This window comes from Electrophorus electricus, chromosome 18 (assembly GCF_041902795.1).
Source record: "Electrophorus electricus isolate QZ-2024a chromosome 18, ASM4190279v1, whole genome shotgun sequence".
NCBI classification, from domain to species: Eukaryota; Metazoa; Chordata; class Actinopteri; order Gymnotiformes; family Gymnotidae; genus Electrophorus; species Electrophorus electricus.
The window spans coordinates 8,855,001-8,878,080 of NC_137514.1; the positions used below are offsets into that span (position 1 = coordinate 8,855,001).

A 23,080-nucleotide genomic window follows, 5' to 3' on the forward strand; every position below is an offset into this window, starting at 1 on the left:
TGTGATTGCTGCACAGTCTGTGAAATTGCAATAACAGATTTTACTTTCTGTTGTGTTCCTCCCTTTTTACTTTCTATTATCGCCCCCCCCCCCCCCCCCGCCCTTTTAAATGTTGTTTTTTTTTGCAAATGGTGACTGCTGTTACAAAGAATGTGCATTTTTATAATGGTGTCAAACTTTCTTGAACTTTGAACAAAAGCAATTGGTCATAGTCTGTTCTATAATGTATTGGGAGGAGCTTGTAGTCCTCATGTAATTTGGAGAGATGGATGTATTTTCTCAAAATGGTGTCATTCTAAATGTAAATTGAGTGCATTTACACTTGAAATTAAATGTAGATACTCCCTATCTGTACATAATCCTAATTCGTAAAACACACGACCAGCTGTGAACAGAATCGGAAGTCTTTTTTTTTGCCATTACTCAGATAATTTTGTACTGTAAGTCTTAAACAGGTTTGCTGAGATAATTTGTACTGTTTTGTTCAGACCTTCAGAGGAGACTGAATACACAGACAAAGAGCCTCATGAAATTGTAGAAAATAAAGGTGAAAGGATGAAGAGCAATCCTGCCATGTCTGAGGACACAGCCAACAGACGTGACCACTATGAAGACCGTAGTGAGCAAGACTATGACAGATCCAGAGATCGCTACTCTGATCGGCGAGATGACTATGACGATCGCAGGGAGAGCTTGGATGACCGCCGAAGTAATCGCTACGACGACCGGCGCAACGATCGTTATGATGACTATCGTGATCAATATGATGAAGATAGAGATCGCTATGATGACCACCGCAGTGAACGCCATGACCGCTATGACGACCGTTACGATGACCACCGCGATCGCCATAACTATCGAGATGATCGCAGTTATGACCGTGATAGACCTCCGAATGTTCCAGCTAATAAGCCTTCTAGGGGGTAAGGCTGTATGCTACCTTTTTTAAGTATAAGTGGGGTGGGGGTGGGGGGGTTGATTTTAAAAATGTGCTTTTTCTTCATTCCTTTAACCCAAAAGTTCCAAAGAGTAATTTTGTGCGGACTACGGAAGTGAAATGAGCACCGCTTGGTGAAATGCTGTCATGCTGTACTCCTGGGTTAAACATAATTTAGCTAATCCATGGGGTTTTAGTTATGTGGACATTGTCTATTAAGGTCTTATGTTCTAATATATAGTCTATGTAGCGCTTTTACTCATAAGTTGGCTAAATATTGTAGACAGGCTTTTGCAAGAAGATGTGAGGTTATGAAATGCATTACCATGTTCAAACTTAATTGGTCCTTATGACCACAGATCCTGAAAGTAGAATTTCATCAGAGTTTCAAGTTAAGTGTTTGAGACTCAAAGGATGTCTGAAACCTAGATACCAAAAAGGGCTAAATGTGATGGTCATAATCGAATCCTTCCTTAATCTCACAGCCTCGTATGTTGTTGTTGTTTTTTTGTGGTGCACTGATCTTTCAACTATCCTGTTATTCCATTATTATCTTGTCACCTTTCAACAGTGAATAACCTCCTTGTCTCTTTTGTTTATCTTTATGATTGTCATAATCATATTTTAATGCAGCGAATTTATATTTTTATTAAAAACTGTGCAGTTTTACATTAAGTATGATTGTGTGGTGATTTTGCAAGCTTCAGGAAAAGCTATTGTGAGGCTGGAGAAAAATAGCTTTGCTGAGACTTATTGTGCCAAGTACTACCAAGAATACTTGCTGATCACTGCCAGATGATTAAGGGCAGGGGGTTTTGTTTGTGGTTACACTTATTTAATCAATAAAAAAAACATTTTACATTCTTTAAAGAAAGAATGAGGCAAGTAATGACTTCAGAGAAATAGGTTTTGATTGTCTAGTAGTTTGTCCATTATTCAGTTAAGCAACATCTAAGAACAGGTTAAACAAACTACTACCAAGTGAAGTCATGGACAATTAAATATTAGTAATAGAGTTTCATTTGAAACTTTAAATAGTTTTGAACAAATATCTGTCTGTATTTGGTGATTTAAGGCTTTCAGACCCTTCCACATCAGTTTCCAGTCTTACCACTATGGTTTAAAAAAAAAATCACTGGTGTTTCCTCCCAGAATAATTTTTCATAGAGAATGCTGTAACTGTGTTTGACCAATTTAAAAATGAGAACGTACTAATTAAAAAGGGTTACATGTAAGGTTTTACTTTAAGGTGTTGCCAAACATTTCACAGTATAATCACAATATCTGTGACTGAAGTCTTCTGTGAAAGTAAAGCAGGATGAAGCAGACTTTTAATAGGGGAAAAATGAAGTCTGAAAATCAGAGAGGCAACTGTTCTGCCCCTGTCACAGTTGACACTGTGGAATCCTTGTGCTTTCTGGGCACCATCATCATCAATGACCTCAAGTGGGAGCAGAACATCAGCTCAGTCACCAAGAAGGCACAGCAAAGGAGGAACTTCCTGCAGCAGCTGAAGAAATTCAACATGCCAAAGCTGCTGATGGTGCATTCTACACTGCAAGTCCATACTCACCTCCTCCATCACCATTTGGTATGCTGCAACTGCCAGGGACAAGGGCAAACTACAGCGCATCATCCACTCTGCTGAGAGTGTGATTGGCTACAACCTACCAACCCTCCAAGACCTGCACACCTTCAGAACACTTGGACAAGCAGGCAAGATCATGACTCATCCCTCACACCATGGACATGACTTCTTCAAAACACTTCCTTCTGGCAGGAGGCTTATGTCTGTTGGGCCCAAAAACTCTCACCACAAGCACCATCAACAAGACCTGAATCCCCAACTATATTTTTGCACATCTTTTATCTATTGCATAGCACTTTTTATTTGCTATGAGCTCTTCAATCTGGGCAAATTTTCTTGCACTATTCTATATTGTTTAATTTTATTTATTTACACTTTTTTCTACCTATCGTATTCTCTTTTCTGTATTTTTATACTGATTGTCATGCACCAGTTTCACCAAGTCAAATTCCATGCATGTAGAAACATACTTGGTTAAAAGATATATTCTGATTCTGAACAACTCAGGTTTATTGGTAAAAATGCAAACACAACTCTCACTATATTCACACAGAGACTGGACTGCACTGACCCATGTACTCCGTAAGCCTGCACCACCTCTGACTACTTATAATGAGGTACATGGTCATATTCCTTTTCCAAGCATACTCCCATCATCTCTCACAAAGCTGTACCAGAAAGGACAGCTGGTCCACCTTTCCAGAACCTGGGAAGAAATCGCATGGCTCCAACCCGTTTTAGTACCTTCAGCATCTCCAGTCAAACCTCATCCACTGCTGCTGCCCTGCCCCCATGCAGACTATTAACTACTGTGATGACTTCATACACAGAAATGTAATTTGAATCAATGTCTGTTTCAAGTACTACCTCCTGATACTTAAAAAAAATATGAACTTGTATCTTAATTACATTAAAAAGTATAAGCAGAAAATAATCCTTGTTTGATATTTAATTTCAACAAAACAGCATGAGCTGAATAAAGTTTAACCCAAAGATTTGTAGCAAGTTTTAAACACCACTTGCTAGTGATGGGTATATGCCAGTTCTGGAGCAAAAGGTCTATTGGAGACTATTGGATTCACTGAATAACACCACATATTGTTCACAAAAATAACACTGCATACATAATGTTCACAAGAAAACCAAAGTACATCATTAAGAACTTGTTTACAGTTTTTTCACCATTGAAATGCATGCAACAATTTAACTGCTGTGAATACCTCTGGTGGGAAAGATGAAATAGAACCAGTTTAGTGAGGATCCTCTGGTAAATGGACACAGTGGGGATTTCACATAGGTACACATGCACCTTGAAATCTACCTTGAAAGTCAACATATCATTTGCATGCTGTTGTAAAGTGTAATGCACACGTTTTTGGTAACACTCAGTTAGGAGGTATGTTAACTCATGTTAACTTGCTCTGTATTGTGTGCAGGTGTTTCTAGTGTCTACTTTTATTGATCTGTTTAACAGCATTTAAAAAGTTGCTAATAGCATCGTTATGCGCAGCTACTGCCTAATTAGAAGATGACCAAGACATGACAACAGGTAACCCACTAAGCCTGTACGTCTTCAAGGTGTTTATAATAAAATTGTCAATTGAATCAAGCAGCTAGTTGGTGCGCGTGCGCGTCAGGGTACCTGACTAAACACGGTGAATAGTATCACAAAACGAAAAGAGACACAAGAGGGCGACAGAACTAACGACATGAATCCATATAAGCGATTGTCCAAAAAGAAAGGGATAGTTAATGGTCATTTATAGAACTTTTGTTTAAAAAAAAAAAAAAAAAAGGAACCTAGGCCTAACGTTTTTTAACGTAGGCCTAAAAGATTTTGCTTTGACAAGTAATAGTGAATAGTATCACAAAACGAAAAGAGACACAAGAGGGCGACAGAACTAACGACATGAATCCATATAAGCGATTGTCCAAAAAGAAAGGGATAGTTAATGGTCATTTATAGAACTTTTGTTTAAAAAAAAAAAAGGAACCTAGGCCTAACGTTTTTTAACGTAGGCCTAAAAGATTTTGCTTTGACAAGTAATAGTGAATAGTATCACAAAACGAAAAGAGACACAAGAGGGCGACAGAACTAACGACATGAATCCATATAAGCGATTGTCCAAAAAGAAAGGGATAGTTAATGGTCATTTATAGAACTTTTTTTTTTTTTTTTTTTTAAAAAAGGAACCTAGGCCTAACGTTTTTAAACGTGGGCCTAAAAGATTTTGCTTTGACAAGTAATTTCTCAAGCACCTTACAAATAGGTCTATTAGCCCATTGTTTACCCTAAAGGTCCTTATTATGTTAAACAGATAACTAAAGTCCAACAAGGTTACCGAACGGTTTATCTCAAAGATTACTCCACCATAATTATCTTAGAATTAGGCTCATTCAATGGAGATTGGAGTAGACTGTATGAAGGGTAGTCAAGCGTACAAAGACGGTTTACCTCCAATTAGCGGCCCCAGGAGTAAAAAAAATATTTACCGTGGAAGACAAAAGTAGACTATATTAACTATTTCAACCTCTGTTACTTTTCGTCACTGATTAACAGCAAAGTCACTGTCCTGTTGAATCTCGCGGACTCCCTAGCGTAATAGGCCGTCCCCCCTCCTCAGTCTACAATAAGAAGAGAATGCACACCCATTTCTGAGGTGGTACAGTCCCGTTACTCACGGCCCGTACGGTGGAATTCATAAGTAGCGGACTAGAAGATGAGGCGAAAAAGGAAAGTAGAAAATGTTCAAAACATTTGTATGGATCGTAATACGCCAACTTTTAAAATGTTCTCACTGCTGAAGTCCTGGATTGTGCTGCTGTCTTTCACAAGTAAGCTATTTCTGAATTAAATTCAACCTAATAACTATACTAGTACAACAGGTTGTTCCTTGCGGTCCTTAGCTTCTTGCGACTTCAAGTTGCTATTTGTTACAAAGTTGTCTTTAGTTGTTACAAAACGACTTTCCTCAGATACTGAAAGACTTGGGCCAACTTTGCTTACAATCACAAGTAAAAGTAGTCTGATAAAGTTTCTTATAAAGTTGGTTGAAATGGGCCCTGCACTGCAAACTTGTATGTCTCTATCTAGGCTAAAACGGTCTTTATGTTATTTTCTTTCTTTGCTTAAATGTCGCTTGTTGTTATCCAGCAATTTATGGAATAACGGAAACGTTTTTGAGTCTTTTTTTAGGCTGATACGAATCTGACCATTTACAGGTAAATTGCCTATTATTGTTATCCACTTGAAGGTGCTATTAACTATACTTCATACACGTACGTGTTGGCTGTAATGAATTTCAAGGCTACTTTAGTGACCAGCTGAATTTGCAGTCACACCTGACCTCCTTCTCGTTACATTAGGTTAATTCATAATGCAAAATACTCCCATCTCTTCGGACTTGCTAACGTATATATCTTATAGTGGGACAAGATAGAAGCGTGTTTGGAATACATTTTTAGAAATCATTTATCTATAACTAAAACCTACTTTAAAAAAATATTAAACTAATATAATTCCTAGTGTGTTCACCTAAAGGCCTTTTTGACAGACATCAATTGGCCTCCTCTTTTGAAGTTGCTAAAAAACACCAGTAATCGTGATCCTTGAATGAATGACTGAAGAACTACTGGTTCTTCGGTTATTATTCTCCAGAATGTTTTCAGATGGGCTTTTTTTTTTCTTTTTTTTTTGGATGAGGGAACGTCTCTCATGCCACACCCCTGAAAGTGGGACTGTGTCTGGAGTGAATCAGGAGGGTGATTTCTTTTTTTCAGTCTTCCTGGCCCCCATCATAGTTTTTTGTACTTTCCCCTGTTGTTATGTCCATCTGATCTTTGCTCAAGCGTGCTGTCTCTTTGTGATTGAAGTTATACTTATTTTGCAAATTTAACTTTGATGTTGTGGGCTTTTCATAATATATTTTCTAAGCCTGTCACAACAGACACAAAAATTGCTTATTGTTGTTGGATAATTGGCACCGATATCACTTAACATAGAGGAACACATCTCTGTTCCTCACTCTCACTTGAACTGCACATTCCAGACCAGATGTTTTTAGGCGTGTATGTTTTTCTACCCCCCTCCCATCACCCACACCCCCACACACAATGTGAGAAGGATTATTAAACACTCAGAACACTCACAGTAGTGCTTCTGAGGGGTATGTGTGCTATTATAGAAAGTTTACAATGTTCTTGAATCCATAAATTATATTTAGAGATTTGTTTTAAGGTGTTTGAATCTCTTAATGAACTTTCAACAACCTTTAACCTCTAAGAGTCATCCATAGACTTCTGTCTAATGAGCTGCTTTTCAATGTGGCTGAACATTGCATGCACTCTGATAATAAGCACTTCTCAGCAGTACTGTAATCTACTACATCACCATCCCAAAAACTAATGATAGCAGGGAGTGTCAACAAGAAGTTTAAGTAAAGTGGAGGTCTGACAGCTTCGTCACACACGGTGACTAAGAGCGGTGAAGGAGGGTGCAGGCGTGACTGAGAGGGCACTTTTTCTTAGCATTGCTAAAGGTAGAGTGAAACACCACTTATTGGGGTCAGTGAGTAGCTACGTCAACAGGAATTTTTAGAGCACGACACTGTGCTTTCTGTCTGCCTTTTTTTTGTCCCAGTCTGCGCCTCCGCTGCGTCTGCTTACATCTTCGCTTGTCTCTTGCCCATTTCCTTCATGCTTCCTCTCTGTCCTTTCGCTCTCTTGTCTGATTCTCTCTTAAATCTCTCTCTGCCTCTCTCTCTCTCTCTCTCTGTCTGTCTGTCACAGGCATGTGGCGCTGCGAGGCAGTGCAGGTGTACATGAGGGAAGAACGTAGGTTCGCCATGCTTTTCCAGTCAGTGGTCCTGCCATGCCAGTACTCCACCGTCTCCACCCAGACGCCTGTGGTGCAGTGGTGGTACAAGTCCTACTGTCGGGACCGCACACGGGAGGCCTTCAGTTTCCCAGAGAACCTGGTGGTGCGTGTGTCTGACCTGGGCTCCTACTCCCACCTGGACTGTGCCGACAGTGCGCGCACGGTACGGATTGTGGCCTCCAAACATGGATCATCCATCACCCTCGCAGAGTACTACAGGGGCCGAGACATCTCTATCATCAATAGTAATGTGCTGTTATTACCACTTTCTTTGTTGCCAGTAATACTGTTCCAGTGTTAATACTTAGACTAGCACTACTGTAAGCCATTGTAATCATTTGCAATGCATTTACATTTATACATTTGGCAAATACTTTTATGCAAAGTGTCTTATAACTGAGGAACGTTTCAATATGAACCTTTCACCCATGAAGATTGCAATTTTGTTACAAATTTACAAGACTCAAGTGCAAGATAGATGAAGGAAATACAGATATTTTGAAAGCAAAGATACCAATCAAAGATGACTATGTAGGCAGGAGCTTTACTAATGGATGCCCTAAAAAAGGTTTACAGGAAATTTTACTCTTGTGTGTCACCTAATAGTCCCAGACAGTAGTCTCTTCAGCCATGAGTAGAATTTTTGAGGAAAGGGATATACCTGGCATCTGTAGACAAATGTTTATTTAGTTGAGAAAAATGTGGTAAAAAATGAACTATTTATACAGTCAACATTTATTCTACAAGTTTGGTTTAAGCAGCTGAGGTAGAGGAAATCTAGTGTTATCAGTAAGGATGACATCAAGCTGCCACCAACACTACCTTTTAATCACTGTGAGTGATGTTAATATTTATCCTTTTTACTACTTCTAGAACAACAATTTGTACAATATAGGATATAAACAGACACTTTGGTAACACAGTGAACAGTGTGATGCATAGATGATTAATTAAAAAATACTGTGACCTTGGAGTGAGTCACAGTTCATTTCTGTCCTCTTGTTCTTTTTTAGAATTGTTCATTCGCAATCAGCTGTTTGTCCCAAAATGTGCTCGTTGTATCTAGTTACATTTCCTACTGTGCCTGTTAATGAACTGCACAAGCCTTGGTCCATGGCCTTTGGTTCTGAATCACAATTGCTCACAGTATCCTGTGCTGAGGAAATGGGTCACGCAATCTGTATGAAAATACTCTTCATGTATTCATAACAATACTCAGGCTCAGACACTGCCTTTGAGCTATGATTGTTCCTGGAGTTATCTCGACCACATTGTGGTTTGATGACAGCCAAGTGGAACTACCTTCAGGGAAGTTCAAAAGTCAGCAGTTTGGGATTGGCTTCTGTTTGCCAAATGAAAACATACAGTGTGGCCTGAGTAGCATACTTTAGGCTAAGTGAAGTGAAAGAGACATAGTAAACAAGGCCATAATTATGGTTTGTTGCATATTTATAATATTTTGCATTCCTCCACTGGGAAAGAGAACCATAATTCATCTTGGCATTGAAAAAAATGTATAACTTTGCAAGGTAGAATGTAAGCTTGATATTTACCCTATAAATAGAGCTAATAGTACAGCCAGTTGCAGTAATGAATTGGGACTGATCAGAAAGTTCACTGATTGCACTGTGTCATCTGGCTCTGCTTCAAACAGCGCACTAACCATGCTGTGCTAAGTGTGATTAGTATTTGTGAGACTGCTGACTACTGACATTTAATTTAAACTCATCAGTCTACATTAAATGTCTCGCAGTGTGTGAAAATGTGAGAATGTACTTCCAGTGGAGCTGGTATTTGTTCCTCCTTCCTGTCTGTCTGGATGAGTTGGCTCTGTTTTTGTGGTAGATCTATATCCTCCCCAGCATCAGAAAATGAGTGGGTGGCCTCTAACGTCCACTGTCTGTAAAAAAAAAAAAAAAAAGCCATTTTGATACAGTATTATTATAAAATGTTTTGCAGGTTCAAAATGACTATATAATGTTTTGCATTTGAGAGAGTATGATTATATAATGTTTTTGCTTAAGTAAACCACTGAGTGATAGAGTAACTAATTGCCAAGTTTTGGACAGAGATATAACTATTTGATGTCCTTATTTTAACATGCAGATAGCTTTAGCTAGCTAGTGCTTCTACATCAGTATTCACTCAGTCAACCTGAGCCTAGCAGTTACTGAGCACTCACATCACTTACAGGAAGGGCCTTCCATTGTGTAGAGCATTTCCCATTCCTGAAATAGTCTGTTTACTCACTGCATGTCTGCCAGGCTGATGGAGGACCTGAGCCCTCTTCCCTGCATGATTTTTTACAGCTACAACCGAGATATTCCAACCTCTTTCATCCTCTTCCACAGATCCCTCTGATTCTGAACCACATGCCATGCACATCCAAAATGTTTTTCTTATCAGGATTATGGAATAGATCTGGATATTGTAAAAGAGCTAGGATTCACATATACTTTACTACTACTTCAATTGTATTCAAAGCCTTTGTAACTCAAAGAAGTGGAAAAAAAAACTTTTAACAGGACAATATAAATTGGTTATGATGACAAATACTTTTTGAGAACTATTGTGTCCATGTCGCTAGTTTGAATTTGATATTGAAGCTAAATATAGTCTTTGGTGTGTGTCCAGAGGCTGACCTGCGTATTGGGGAATTGCAGTGGGGGGACAGTGGCGTGTATGCCTGCAAGGTGGTGATCGCCAACGACCCAGAGGGCAAGAATGAGGCCCAGGTGGAGCTCCTGGTTCTGGGTAAGTGACATTTGTGCAGCAAAAATCAGCAACCGCATCTAGGAAACGGGCCTTGTTCAGGTGATGAGAGAGCTAACACAGGAAGTCAAAGTATTCAAGGTCAGCTGACCATTTCCTTTTTCACCAGTAACATAGAAAATGAAAACCTGCTAAGAGCAATTCTGGAAAAATCAGCTGGTTTAGTATGTTCTGTATTTAGAACATTACTGATATTTTGTGGTTACAAAATGTTGCTACGCAGTCTTCATTTCCTTTTTTCCAAGACTTTAGACTAGACTTATTGAGATCTAGGTTTATCACCATTTATTGAGATCTGTTTGTTAGTAATTTGGTTCTTCATGTCAGACAACACAAAGCATGTGAGAAGACACATCTTTAGTTTCTTATCCTTCTTATGCTATTATTTTCCCACATCAGCTTATTCTACAAAGAGGTCCATTGTCATGTTGTATTTCCCACACAGTTTTATTCTGGCCCACTATGCAACAACCCTAAAGCAGCCATAGAGTCGCAAGGCACCTCTGTTTTTTATGGCCCTGGTGAATTATGGGACCAGCTTCACAAAGGTCTCACTGGGAAACCACTGTGCTACGCATTTGAAGAGAGACAAATGCTTAACAGGAAGATTTATTTCAGAGCTTCATGGCTACTAATCTTTGATGTGAAATGTACTTTTCTTTTGTGACTTTAAAGCAAAAGAAAAAGAAAGGTTTTATGCTTGAGGCACAGACTTGAAGATGAGTTTAATATAAAAAGCTGTTGGAAATGCATTATTTTGTACTTTACTGTTCATTCTTATGATCTTATATTGTAAAATGATACATATGGCTAACTTGACACTTGGTACAAGGTGAAGCTGAGAAACTATTTCCCCCAAGGATATAGAGCTCTCTCTGAGAGGCTATTTTGTATTAACACCCACATGAATGTCAGTGCAATGTGCTGTATGACAATCAAGTATTAAATTTTTTCTTGTATGCTGCCAGTGTAGGCAGCTGGTAATATGCCCCAGGAGAACAGTAATAGCAGACCTCCCAGAGTCGTCCAGCTCCCGAGCTCAAGTCCGGTCTAATAGGCAGGTGTGCTCCCTGCACATGCGACTCTGAACATGGCCCTTAACATTGCCACAACAGCCCTGAGGCAATGTCGTACACCAGACGATGAGTCCTGATTGGGTGCCAGGTGTCCTCATGGCTGTGTGTCGCCCACTTCTGGAGGCGCTGCCATGGCAACAGCTGGGCATTCTGTGTCCAGCAGTGGGGGGGGGGGGGGGAGGGGGATGATGTGAGGGCCAGTTGTGCAAGTGTGAATGAGAGAGAGGGGCTGAATAAAGGTCATTTCAAGTAGTCAGACCTTCTGAGCTGGTCTGTTTATGGCAACCCCCACTCACTCATCATTGCTTTGTGATAGTTAACATGGGAGAGGCTGCAGATGAGATGATAAAGTGCACTGTTAAACTCTTTAACATGTGCTAATTACCACTGAACAGTAAGCGTGAGAGTGCAGTAAACCTGTTTATGCTGTTGCACAATTGGCTTGTATATGTATAGTTAAAAAGAACTGTCTTCGACAGACCTTTCTGCCGTCAGCACATATTCAAACTGAAAAGGGGCGCAGTGAAGGGCTACAGAAATTCCAGAGAACAAATGTGCCACTTTTTGATAGAATGGTGATTTCTTGCTAAACATTGTGCAGTCAAGCTAATAAGAATGATATCTCTTAGATAAACAGTGTAGGCTCTGCCTCCCTGCTGAGGTGCCAGGGATAGAGACTAAATTCCTAGCTCTGGCTGAGCTAAGGTCTTCTTGGATCAGGGTTTATGGTAGGGTATGTTATCTCACACATGAGCCCTTTCCCTGTTGCAACAACTTTGGCTGGAAAAGCAGGACAGTCTGCTCTGATTAATACCGCAACACAGGAATAATCTATGATTAATAGTTTTTTATTTAATTAAATGTTATTAATAGAACAAAAAGGTGTAAATGGATTTTATGTGTGATGCTATCCTTTTGTATGTCTTTGTTTTCTTTAAAAAGGGAACTGCCGAGATAAGACTCTCATAAGCTTTTAGATTCCATGTAGGCCTGTTACATTGTCCTTTTATTGCATGAAGCCTTGATGCATTTCAAGCATTAATGTTTTCCTTCTGCACCGACCTGATAGTCTGGAAGTAATCAAGTCCAAACAAATTAGTGGCGACGACATTAGCTGTATTCGCCGCAATCTTGGTCATGGGTAATTCATTGGACTCACACAACCTTCCTTTCTCCATGCATTTGTTTATGAGCCAATGTGTTTATGAGCCAATGTATCTCACACTGACACAGTCCTGTCTTCCTGCTCCTGCTGGAAGCATTGGCCAGTCTGCCAATGCACAGTTAACACAGAAATAAAGGGGATATGGGGAAAGACAGAGAGAGAAAATACTAGAGAAAACAAGGAATTGGAAATATTTTCAACCTGGATTATCATAACATACACATACCTAATATCTGCAGAGAAATTTTAGCAACCATGGGAGATCCTGAGAATGAGCATTGGCGGGTTTTATGTGCAGACATCAGTAATTACTCATAATTACAAGCTAATAATTGTTACCTGAAGAGAATTTGCTAGGGCTCTGTCAGTACTTTGCTGGTGCGTTTTTTTTTTTTCTTTTTCCTCCAGGACTTATGTGATGCATCATTATTGGTTTATTTATTATAAATCTTTAACAACAAAATCATAATTATATGTGTACATGAAAACACACAATTTGCCAGCCCTGTCTTCTGATTCTTCAGGTGGGTTGTCCGATTCTTCCATTCTCTTACGTCTTTTTGCTGCATGCCCCAGCCACCACTTTCCTTGCCTTGCACCTCTTTTTTTTCCTGGTTTACCTTCTTCCTCTGTCACCTTCATCTCTGCTCTTCCTCCTCTTCTTCTCCATCTATCTCTCTTTCTCTCCAGGTCAGACAGGTGTGGCTGACGATCTGCTGCCTGAGTTTGACTTGGAGATTATGCCAGGTACGGGCTCCTCCTACCTGCCTGTGTCATTCTTATCGCCTCCTTTCCTTCTCCGTAACTGCTGTGATCTCACTGGGCAATCATCCTCTAAGCAGATGTTGATAATAAGACACCACTTTTCATTGCATCCTCTCCACACTATTGCGGTACTAATGAATCGGCTCAAACCTGCTATAAGTGAGGTTAGAGGTTCTTGCTGACTTCCACCAGACTCTAAAGGAGACCACCCTTCACATCAAACTCAAGCCCTTTCTCCGGATGTTTCGATCTTTTTTGTGCTGCTCATGCCGGCACAAAATAACTTGCAGGCAGAGAGAGCATCTGCAGACCTTGATTTACTGGATTAGATATAGAAGCATTGGAACCATACCACCTGCAGGATAGATATCTAATGTTTTTAGATTATATATCTAGATTATATACATTTTTAGATTATATATCTCTATTATTCAACAAATGACTTTTTCACAAAATTCCAAGTGTTGGCTCATCTTCCTGTTAGATGTGCATCAATTTTTCAAATTTTCCCAAATTAAATTTCTCATGCTTGAATTTGCTGACCTTGGCATTTTTGGTTTGACATCCTGCAACTTGTGTATAGTGGCATTGGTAGAGTGAGATATATGTAATGGGCTTGACTCCACCCAAAGGAAGCATTGTCATAGAAACTAATGAGGGTAGGAATACTTATGATCAAACAGCTGATTACCACACAGTGCTCCCCTGCCATTATGACCTAGAGTCGGTGTTAGCAATGACAGTGGTGTATTAAGGCTGACTCACAACAATGAATTTCAAACAATGTTCTGTTCACAAAACTGATTAGTCACTCTTCATTTTAAAAGCAGACGTTAACATCATTCATTCAGTCTACAAGAACAATCTATCAGATATTACCAAATTAGGTCCATAGTATGGAATCTCTTATCTTCAGTAACTGGAGCAAAAATGCTGTCCATAGTAGTTCATAAGTGGTGTGATCTCCCACATACTCCCAGTAAGTTTGGTCCTGAGAGGTTTGGTCTCCTTACAGTATTAGTAGTTTTCCAGTAATGTTTAGTCCACGATCATCACTAGACATTGTAAACTAATCGACACTCATTTGTAAGGAAATAAGATGTTTGTGATGCTCGCTGCATATTTAGCTAATAAGGAGATGGGGTAAAACAGGATTATAGACAGACAGTTTTCTAAACTGACACTTTTTAGTTTCATTCTTGTATTATGTGTTCCTCCATAGTGACACACATTAATGTCAAAATATGTGTGTGTGTGTGTGTGTGTTGTCTATCTTTTAATGAAGCTTGTGCATTGTCCCTCTGCTGATCATCTGCAATGTTAGAGTCCCATTGCTTATTTACAAATTGGCTTTTATTCCTGGTGTGTGTGTGTGTGTGTGTGTGTGTTTATCCTAGATATAAACATACTGTTCCTACTGTGTATGCGTCCTACCACAGCCTACAACTTCCTGAATTTCAGCCACCCCCCACTTCCTTCTCTCAGGCAGTCTAGATTTATCTTTGTGGGCATAAAAATTAAGCTACCCATTCTTTAATTTCTCAATAGACATTTGCTTAATCTCACACAGTTATTTACCATATTTACCATTTTTACAGTTTTCCAAGCTATTGTGTTGTACATTTTAGTGGTTATTGTGCACAAGGGAAGGAATGGACTTGACATTAAAAAATAGCTTTATTGTTCATGGTTAAAGATTTTTCATTGCATGATGGTTGACAAGATAGAATCATAAATTGATAATGGAGCTGGAAAGCCTTAAAATATGGATATAACTTTATGACATTTTTACATACTGCTTAATCAGTTCATCTTGTTGATTAAACATGAATACCTTAATTTTTGCAAATAGCACATGCTTTGTCTATAACCCTCAAGAGCATGACCTGTGGCCCTCAGAGATTGCTGATTGGTTTTGCAGTCCTGTTTATCAAACTTCTCCTGTATAACCAGGTAATCTGGTATTCTTGTTTTCGACATGACATTTTGGAATTGTCATTTTATCGTCGACCTCTTTATTTTAGAGTGGGCATTTGTCGGAGCTGTAGTCTTTGGGAGCTTCCTGTTTATCCTCCTGCTGGGTGTTTGCTGGTGTCAGTGCTGCCCTCACTCCTGCTGCTGCTATGTACGATGCTGCTGTTGCCCAGATACCTGCTGTTGCCCTCGTCACCGTGAGTTCCTCTCAGTACACCCGGCCATCCTGGCTATTTATAATGTTATCAAGCCTTTCTAAATGCTTCTTTATTAGCTCGGAGAGGTTTTGATGCTGCTTCATGTTTTATTAACTTTTTGAATGTTTCCATTGTGTTTAATGTCAAATGTCAGAGTCTCCAGAGTGTCCAAATAAGCAAATGACATACTGTAATTATTTACTTAAATATGAGTCCACAATTTAATGAAATGTGACAAAGCACTGGTTAGATATGCATGATCCTAATAGCATTTAGTTTAGGATAAGCAAATAAGAGTGGAATATTTGGAAGCATCTGCAATGAAGTTGCATCTGATCTATATCACAAACTATGTTTGCAAAGCTATCCAAATAAACATGGTGGTAAAACATCAGGCATCTCTGTTATGTGCCAACATACCTGTACTTTACTGTGTATATGTAGCAAAACCTCCATGGAGCACTTCCATAACGTTCCCCTCAATGAAACTCCCCAACAGTGTATGAAGCAGGGAAAGGTATAAAGACAGCACCATCGACACCAGTAGCCATGTATCCTCCATACTTCATGCAAGGCATGCCTACCATGGTACCCATCGCTCCTCCCTCCTTCATTGACCCCAAGATGTCTGCCACACCATCTGTCGAGAACAACGCCTCTGGAGGTGAGCGGCCGTTTAGCAGCAGCTAAGAGTGCCGGCTTCAGTGTTTGCTAGCATGTAATCAATAGGTCCAGTGGTCCCTAAAGAATCCCACTTAGCTGATGGACAACAGTGTAAACTGGACAGATAAGAAACTGTTGTATTAGAGAAGATACAGTGCTTGTTCCTGTTCAGTGTGTGTTTGCTCAGAGAGTGTTATTAGTTCAGGGTTATCAGTGTAATTGTGTGTGGACACAGCTCCCGATAACAGAGTTGGAGAATGAAAGCTCTTGCCATTGAATGTTTATTTTAACTGCCCTCACCATTAAGTAAGGCTTTAATCTTTTCTAGATTAACTAAATGTAAATTTGACCGAAGAAAGCAAGACATTTTTCAGACAAGCAAAAGTTTCTCTGTAGTTATTCAGTATATCCTTCAGCAGTCTATATACATTTAAACCAGATTTTGTGAGCGCATAAAATTGTCAACGTTTCTCTTATTTTAATAAGAATTGGTTCCTCTCTCTCTCTGATACACATACTCATGAATTATGTGCACACACATACACACACACACACACACACACACACACACACACACACACACCCTGTAGTGCACAACGCGTACCGTCTGCAGCCCGCGTCGGATCAGAACTCTCTGAAGGTGCTGCAGTATGTGGAAAAGGAGCTGGCGCATTTCAACCCCTCCAAGACCCTCAGCAGTCATGGCTGTAAGCCTCTCGTGGCACTCAGAGCTCCTGTGGCAAATGGCCCATCCTGTTGCACTGTCCCCTTCCTGCTCGGAGAGCTCTCTCCGTCCCCCGCTTCCTGACGCCTCCACATTTCAGCTTCCTGACTCTCCCAGCTTTTAAAACGCTCCTGAGTCAGTGGTGTTCCTCTGACACAGCATGTAACTGTAGACTTTAAGCATGTAAATACCATTTGCCACAACTTCATAAAATGGCTGGTTTTTATGCCTTTCGACACAACATGCTGTAGCTGGTACGACTCCTTCTGCTTTTGTCTATGTGTATTTAAGTCATTTTGATCTGAACGCATGAGGAGCCTTTGAAATGACTGTGATGGCTTCCTGCTTTGCATTTTCACCGGCAGCTTGCAGTATGTCAGAGCTCAGTTCACTGCATGAAATGGAGACAGACTTCCACCAGAACTATCTGCACGTTCAGAAGAAGGCCCTTCCAGCCATTCCAGATCTGGACAACCCTGCTGACCTTCTGTCCAAAGAGATTGCTCCTTCCCATGTGCGGAGATCTGCTCGGCACCCTCACCGTGGCAATCGGTTGGAGGAGGATTACCCCAGGTAGAGACATGAGCTGATGTGTAGTGAAGCAATAAAAAAGAGGTCCCTGTCCTCAAAGTATGACTGCTTTGGGGCAATTGTTGCTTTGGGGCTGGTTTGAAAAGGTTTCTTGTGTGATTCTGAATTTTACTTTCACAGGTGGAATCCTCGTTCGGAACACCTGCAGAGGAAGGCGTTCCAAATGGGTGGACGCACAGGCTCCCTTGATGAACTTGAGGAATTTGCCATGTCCTACATGCGGCGGGATCGCCATGGAGACATCAGTGACCTGGAGGATGATTACTGGACACATGAACGGCAGAGGGAGCGCACAAGAGAGCGTGACAGAGACCGTGAACGAGAACGAGAGCTGGATCGCGAACGTTATCCATACTACAGCTCAAATTGTTACTACTCGAAGGGCAGTCCGGAGAGACACAGGGACCGGCCTCGCCCTCCCAGTCCCCCTCCTCACTTACATGGAAACAGCAAGAGACGAGGCACCTGGGACAGCGATCGGCCAATCCCACGCAGGGATGCCACTGAACGCGAGGACTCCAGGGGGCAGGATGGTGAAAGTGGGCAGGACTATGATGACACTCTTCTTATCAGCTTATTAGAGCGCAAAGCAAAAGCAGGGAGGACAGTGTCGTCCAAAAGTGGGCATACTGAGGACGATTCTGACACGCCCTCCAAGAACAGCTCAAAAAAAACCACTAGTCACAGTCAGTCGCCTAGCAGTGGCTCGCCCGGTAACCGACCAGCAAAGGAGGATGACTCCCTACCACCATATGCAGAGAGGGAGCTAGAGCGATCCCAAGGTGGCAAGACATCCCAGCGGCCTTTTGGCTACACCCGCTCTGCTAAGGCCTCCCAAGTGAACCCCAAGGGCCGGGAGCAACAAAGCAGGACCCGCAAAGTGGTGAGTTACCTGTAGACCAATTATTTCCATAATTAAGACCAATTGCTTGAGACCAGTTCAGGGACACTGGAGTAAGAGTTACCCCATACTGCATTAGGGGAAAAAAGTCCTGAAGAGGGCACTCGATTTTGTCTAATTACCAATGTGAGCAACATACGAAAAATGAGATGCACTCTATAAGATTTCCTCGTCTCCATCCCCATCATCACTTATTTCATGTTTATCTTTCATGTTTTGTCATGTTTATCTCTTGTAGACATTTTTTGATGAACAGAATCCGCAGTTTGATTCAAACGTAGGTTTTTCAGTCATGGTTCAATTTGTACCTCACTTCGACAACAGAAAATAACCTGTACACAGGTAACAAGGATGGGCAGAGAGAAGTGTTATCAAACATACCTTTGTTTGCATTGTTTCAGTGTTTCTCCACAAATAATTTTGCTGCAACTTACACTTTGTTACACAACTAACTTGAAAATTAACAGTGAGAAATCCAAAGAATTACTATTTAATTTTTAGATCAGAAGCGTTTGTGTGAATACTAACGGTAAACCTGAACTAAATATGGCCCTGCTAGATGCTTACATTGGGACATGCAGCTACTATTGAGCAATAATTTAGCAGTCAGTGGAGATTTTGCAAATACTATGCCTGAACACATTACTGGGAAATGTCAGCATGGGTGTGCTAAAAGTCACATTTACAATACACGACTGACAGGCTGCAATTTCATAATAATGTATTTTGTTAGACTGGTATGCATTAGAACTAGGCTTGGGTTACCAGCTATATAGCCAAGATATGGCTCCTTACACATGCATCTATGGTGACTTTACATTTACAGCAGTTAGCTGACACTTTTATCCAAAGCGACTTACAATTATGACTGAATACAACATGAGCAATTGAGGGATAAGGGCCTTTGCTCAGGGGCCCAACAGTGGCAACTTGCTAGCAGTGGGGCTTGAAGTGGCAACCTTCTGTTTACTAGTCAATTACCTTATCCACTGAGCTACCACTGCTTTTAAATTGAAATTACATGCCTCTTTATATTACACTATATTACACAGACATTTTGCAAGTTCACTGATAAAATGGAAGTCAATGTAGCAATTTATTTTTCACACCATAAAGGAAATCTTATGGAGTGCACCTTTAAGGATCAGTATAGGGGTTGCTGATTCATTGTTTGCTTGGTTTACTCAGCCCCCCCCCCTTCATTTCAGAATTTCAGTTGCACTGTATGTAACATGTCTTACTGTCATAAATGTTAAATCTGTGCTACAATACATATGGTTGTAACACACTTACAAAGCCCTCATTTGCTAGTTCCTCCCATTTTCATTGCTGAATCTCACTAATAGAGCACAAATCCATTTTCACATCTGCCTTTCCACACCTTTCACACTTCTCTCTTCTATTTTCTCTTTTTAACAGAACACACTCCTAAGCAGAGATTCACTCATAGTCTGATGCCTTAAAAATAAAGGCACAGGGCCTACCCACGCGTCTTCACCAAGCTGCCCACCATGCACTGCTCTCCGAACAGCATCCACAGGGCCTGCATTCTGCTTGCTGGTCTTCGTACTTTGATGTGCAAATCAATCGGTCATCTGACATCATGCCTTCTGTGGAAAACTGCAAATAGGACAAGAATTTCTTTCTTTAATATCAAAACTGTCAGGGGAAAGGCTACAGCTAAGATGACTTAGTTCTTAGCAGTGTTATTATTGCATTTGCAATCCTCTCAGGAGCTTAAATTAATTTGGACTCTGAGTGGCAAAGAACCTTTGACTGGAAAGCCAGAAGAGCAACAGCGAGTTTTTATGAAGAAATCAAAAATGTCCCTGTGGTGTTACTTTATTCATGGTCCCTCTAACCTGAGATGTCTATTTATGCATCAAACAAGCTTGAAATACTGATGGTTTGTTTTGGTAAATTGCATGGGGTGTAAAGATTGTTCAATGAGCAAGAAATGTTTTTCAAAAAAGTGGAAGTATGCAAAGTACAACTGTTCTAAAAATTATTTATTTATTTTGGTTTAATCACCAGGACACATATTAACTACCACCATAGAAACCAGCACCATAGTCACAAATCTTTATATTATTTCACTACAAATATCCTTGTCCTGTGTCCTTTATGAACCACTTGTTTATGTTTGCCTAGAGACCCTCCAGAGTTTGAGGTCACTGGAAGCATAACTAGCCCTGAGGATGACCTCCAATAGGGGCTGAAGGAACACACCAGCCACAGAGAACATAAACTCATTGTGACATCACACGAGGATGATCTCACCATCTGATACTTGGAGTAAAGCATCAGTCTTTTGGTAATCTGTTCATGTTGTTGTGCGAGATCAGACCCTGGGTGAGGTTTATCTGACTTTAGTTGCATTCTCCAATATGTGTCATTTTTTGCCATACTTGATGTAATGTGTTAATTAACAGTGCCTTATTTTATGCGCTGTAAAGTCTGAAGTGCTTGTTTTTTTTCAAAAATATATGTATTAAAAGTGAACGTGATGGCACTGAAACTTCACTTATTAATATAATGCTCTTCTTGCCTATGAGATCTGTTTTTTACCTACAGATATGTAGTGCCTTCTATTACTTTGCTGTATCCAGCATTTATGTTGATTTTTTTATGTTTTATGGGTCTAAGCTTGTACCAGTTATTATATTATCAACTTTGATCTCAATACAAAACAAACAAACAAACAAACAAAAATACCAACAAGCTCTTAACGTTTCAGTAAAGCCATGCTGACTGTCTTTTTACTACAGTATGTAGCCAACTATGAAGTGTTAACTGATGCTTTGTGCCTGCATTTGGTATGTTGTTGTGTTCTAGTTGTGTAAATGAGAGTGTTTCACCACAGATGACGCATACGCTAAGAGTACTTGTCCATTGTTATCACATAATAAGTGTCTCTCTGGTAGACGACTCAGTCCCACTACATACAAGCACTAGGTTGTACTCACCTTTTATACTCAAATAGTGATGCCCTGCACACAATAAACACATTACATGAAAACTAACAAATAGGAACAAAAAGTAATACATTTGTCTTATGCACACAATCACTGTTTTTATAACACTAAGCGTGTTATAAATTGATTAATTAATACATTGATGTTGATTAATTTTTGTTGATGCCTATTCTAGATTTAAAAGTAATAGCAGAACTGTGTTCCCCATAAAGGACACACATTTGGTATGTTTAGTTACATGTTACTCTTATGCTATTTTCAGAACAGCCTGACCAACACTGCCAAATTAACTTATTTATTTTGCTCTAGAAATACCATCTTACTCCCTGTCACATCAATGTGGATTGCACATCCCTGTTCACCCAATAAAAAATATCTAAATCCAAATTCATTGCAGTTTTGCCTGAGAGTTCTCATGTGTAGGGTTGAAGTGGGCTGGAAGTAGTGCCTCAGCTTACCAGGTCTCAGCTGCTGACTCACAGCGTGAACTGAGTTGAGGGCTGAGAGATGTATGCAAGAAATGTACCTGAAAAACTCACACAGCAGACTAGCATACACTAACAGTCACAAGCTAGCCTGGAGATCCAGTGGACAGTAACATCACACTGGCTAATAAGACACAGAGTACATCAGTGTCCGTTTGTGTTCCAGTTTAGACACAAATTCACGCAAAATGTGGAGTGGAATCATAGATTTGGATTATGGCATTGAGCCAAAAGGATGCATATGAACACCAAAAGAAAAATGAAAATTCTTCTTGGCATGTGGTGCCTGACTTGTGTACAATAGCAGGAAGCGAACTGACCTTTATGACTTGCTATGGTTAGTGATACAGCCAAATAGCTTCAAAAGGCTCCTGTATGCATGCTCATTCACCCACACTAACATGCATTGACACTAATCACATTAAGTGCATGTTAGTGTGAGTGCAGGAAGGGGGTGGAGGCCATGGAATTGCCCTTACAAGTATTTTTTTTTTTGTGGCCAAAGTATGTAGACTGCCAATATTTAGAGAAAGCACTGTGTTGAATGAGTAAATCACTTCACTGCTCAGTCACACACACACACACACACACACACACACACACACACACACACACACACACACACACACACTGCCTCACAACATTGTCTGTGGTTTGACACAGGCTTGCAAACTCAAGCTCCAGGAACATGGGGACCGCTCTTTCTTCTTTCAGTATGGCTGTGGGACTCCTTATTCATATGTTAATATGAGGGCCCCACACTTTGTTACACCAGACATTGTTTTGGAGCTCCGTCTCAGCTGAGGACCCAACATGTTTACGTCACTTTCAACAATATAAAATAAGGAGAGATGCATGACCCTTACTGTTGGCAATATTTGATTGAGGGCAAGCCTTCAAGTGGATAGTTGATGAACCTACATGGAATTGAGGTGAGCCATCAGAATGGTGTTTTGTTTGAAGAACTGCACATCTACAGGAATATCCAGCAGTAAAGCAGGAGAGAGGATATGTAGTGACAGAAGATGTTGTGCGCCATCTGCTGGCAGAATAATGAGTTAGTATAGATAGATAGATAGATAGATAGATAGATAGATAGATAGATAGATAGATAGATAGATAGATAGATAGATAGATAGATAGATAGATAGATAGATAGATAGATAGATAGATAGATAGATAGATAGATAGATAGATAGATAGATAGATAGATAGATAGATAGATAGATAGATTTTTTTAAAACTAAGACTAATTTTAAAGCGTAGAATAAACTATAAACTAACGACATACACAAAAACTATTACACAACAATATCCGTGGTTCGAAAAAGTGCGTTGTACGAAATTTAGTATGTTTAATGCTTTTGAATATAATCTTCTATTTTAAGATT

The 23,080-nt window shown here is 40.1% G+C and overlaps 2 protein-coding genes across 7 annotated transcripts in view; both read left to right on the top strand.

The window, feature by feature from the left end:
- gpa33a (glycoprotein A33 (transmembrane), paralog a) overlaps positions 1-3,472 on the top strand; it is an 8,327-nt gene extending 4,855 nt beyond the window's left edge. The window contains exons 7-8 of the mRNA XM_027009928.3: positions 489-923; positions 2,329-3,472. Coding sequence (XP_026865729.2) covers positions 489-923; positions 2,329-2,332 — 439 coding nt within the window. The 3' untranslated portion in view covers positions 2,333-3,472. The remainder of the gene's footprint in view (positions 1-488; positions 924-2,328) is intronic.
- Positions 3,473-5,190: 1,718 nt separating this feature from the next.
- ildr2a (immunoglobulin like domain containing receptor 2a) lies at positions 5,191-21,585 on the top strand. Of its 6 annotated transcripts, none has more exons than XM_027009949.3 (10): positions 5,191-5,360; positions 7,314-7,646; positions 10,036-10,155; positions 13,105-13,161; positions 15,204-15,350; positions 15,850-16,014; positions 16,604-16,720; positions 17,103-17,310; positions 17,449-18,211; positions 20,381-21,585. In XM_027009949.3, exons 1-10 carry the CDS (start codon positions 5,246-5,248, stop codon positions 20,396-20,398), a joined length of 2,043 nt encoding a protein of 680 aa, XP_026865750.2. In that variant the 5' UTR covers positions 5,191-5,245; the 3' UTR covers positions 20,399-21,585. The 6 variants fall into 6 exon arrangements, with proteins under 6 accessions (XP_026865750.2, XP_026865742.2, XP_081557410.1 ...); XM_027009941.3 differs by lacking the exon at positions 20,381-21,585 and adding an exon at positions 19,649-20,079; XM_081701284.1 differs by lacking the exon at positions 20,381-21,585 and adding an exon at positions 18,468-19,617.
- Positions 21,586-23,080: the final 1,495 nt, after the last annotated feature.

Excerpts from the sequence above, each read along its gene's own strand:
- ildr2a (XM_081701284.1), top strand. The coding sequence starts at position 5,246 with ATGAGGCGAAAAAGGAAAGTAGAAAATGTTCAAAACATTTGTATGGAT. Across the intron at positions 16,721-17,102 it reads GACCCTCAGCAGTCATGGCT|CTTGCAGTATGTCAGAGCTC; the intron begins GTAAGCCTCTCG and ends TTTCACCGGCAG. Across the intron at positions 17,311-17,448 it reads TTGGAGGAGGATTACCCCAG|GTGGAATCCTCGTTCGGAAC; the intron begins GTAGAGACATGA and ends TTACTTTCACAG.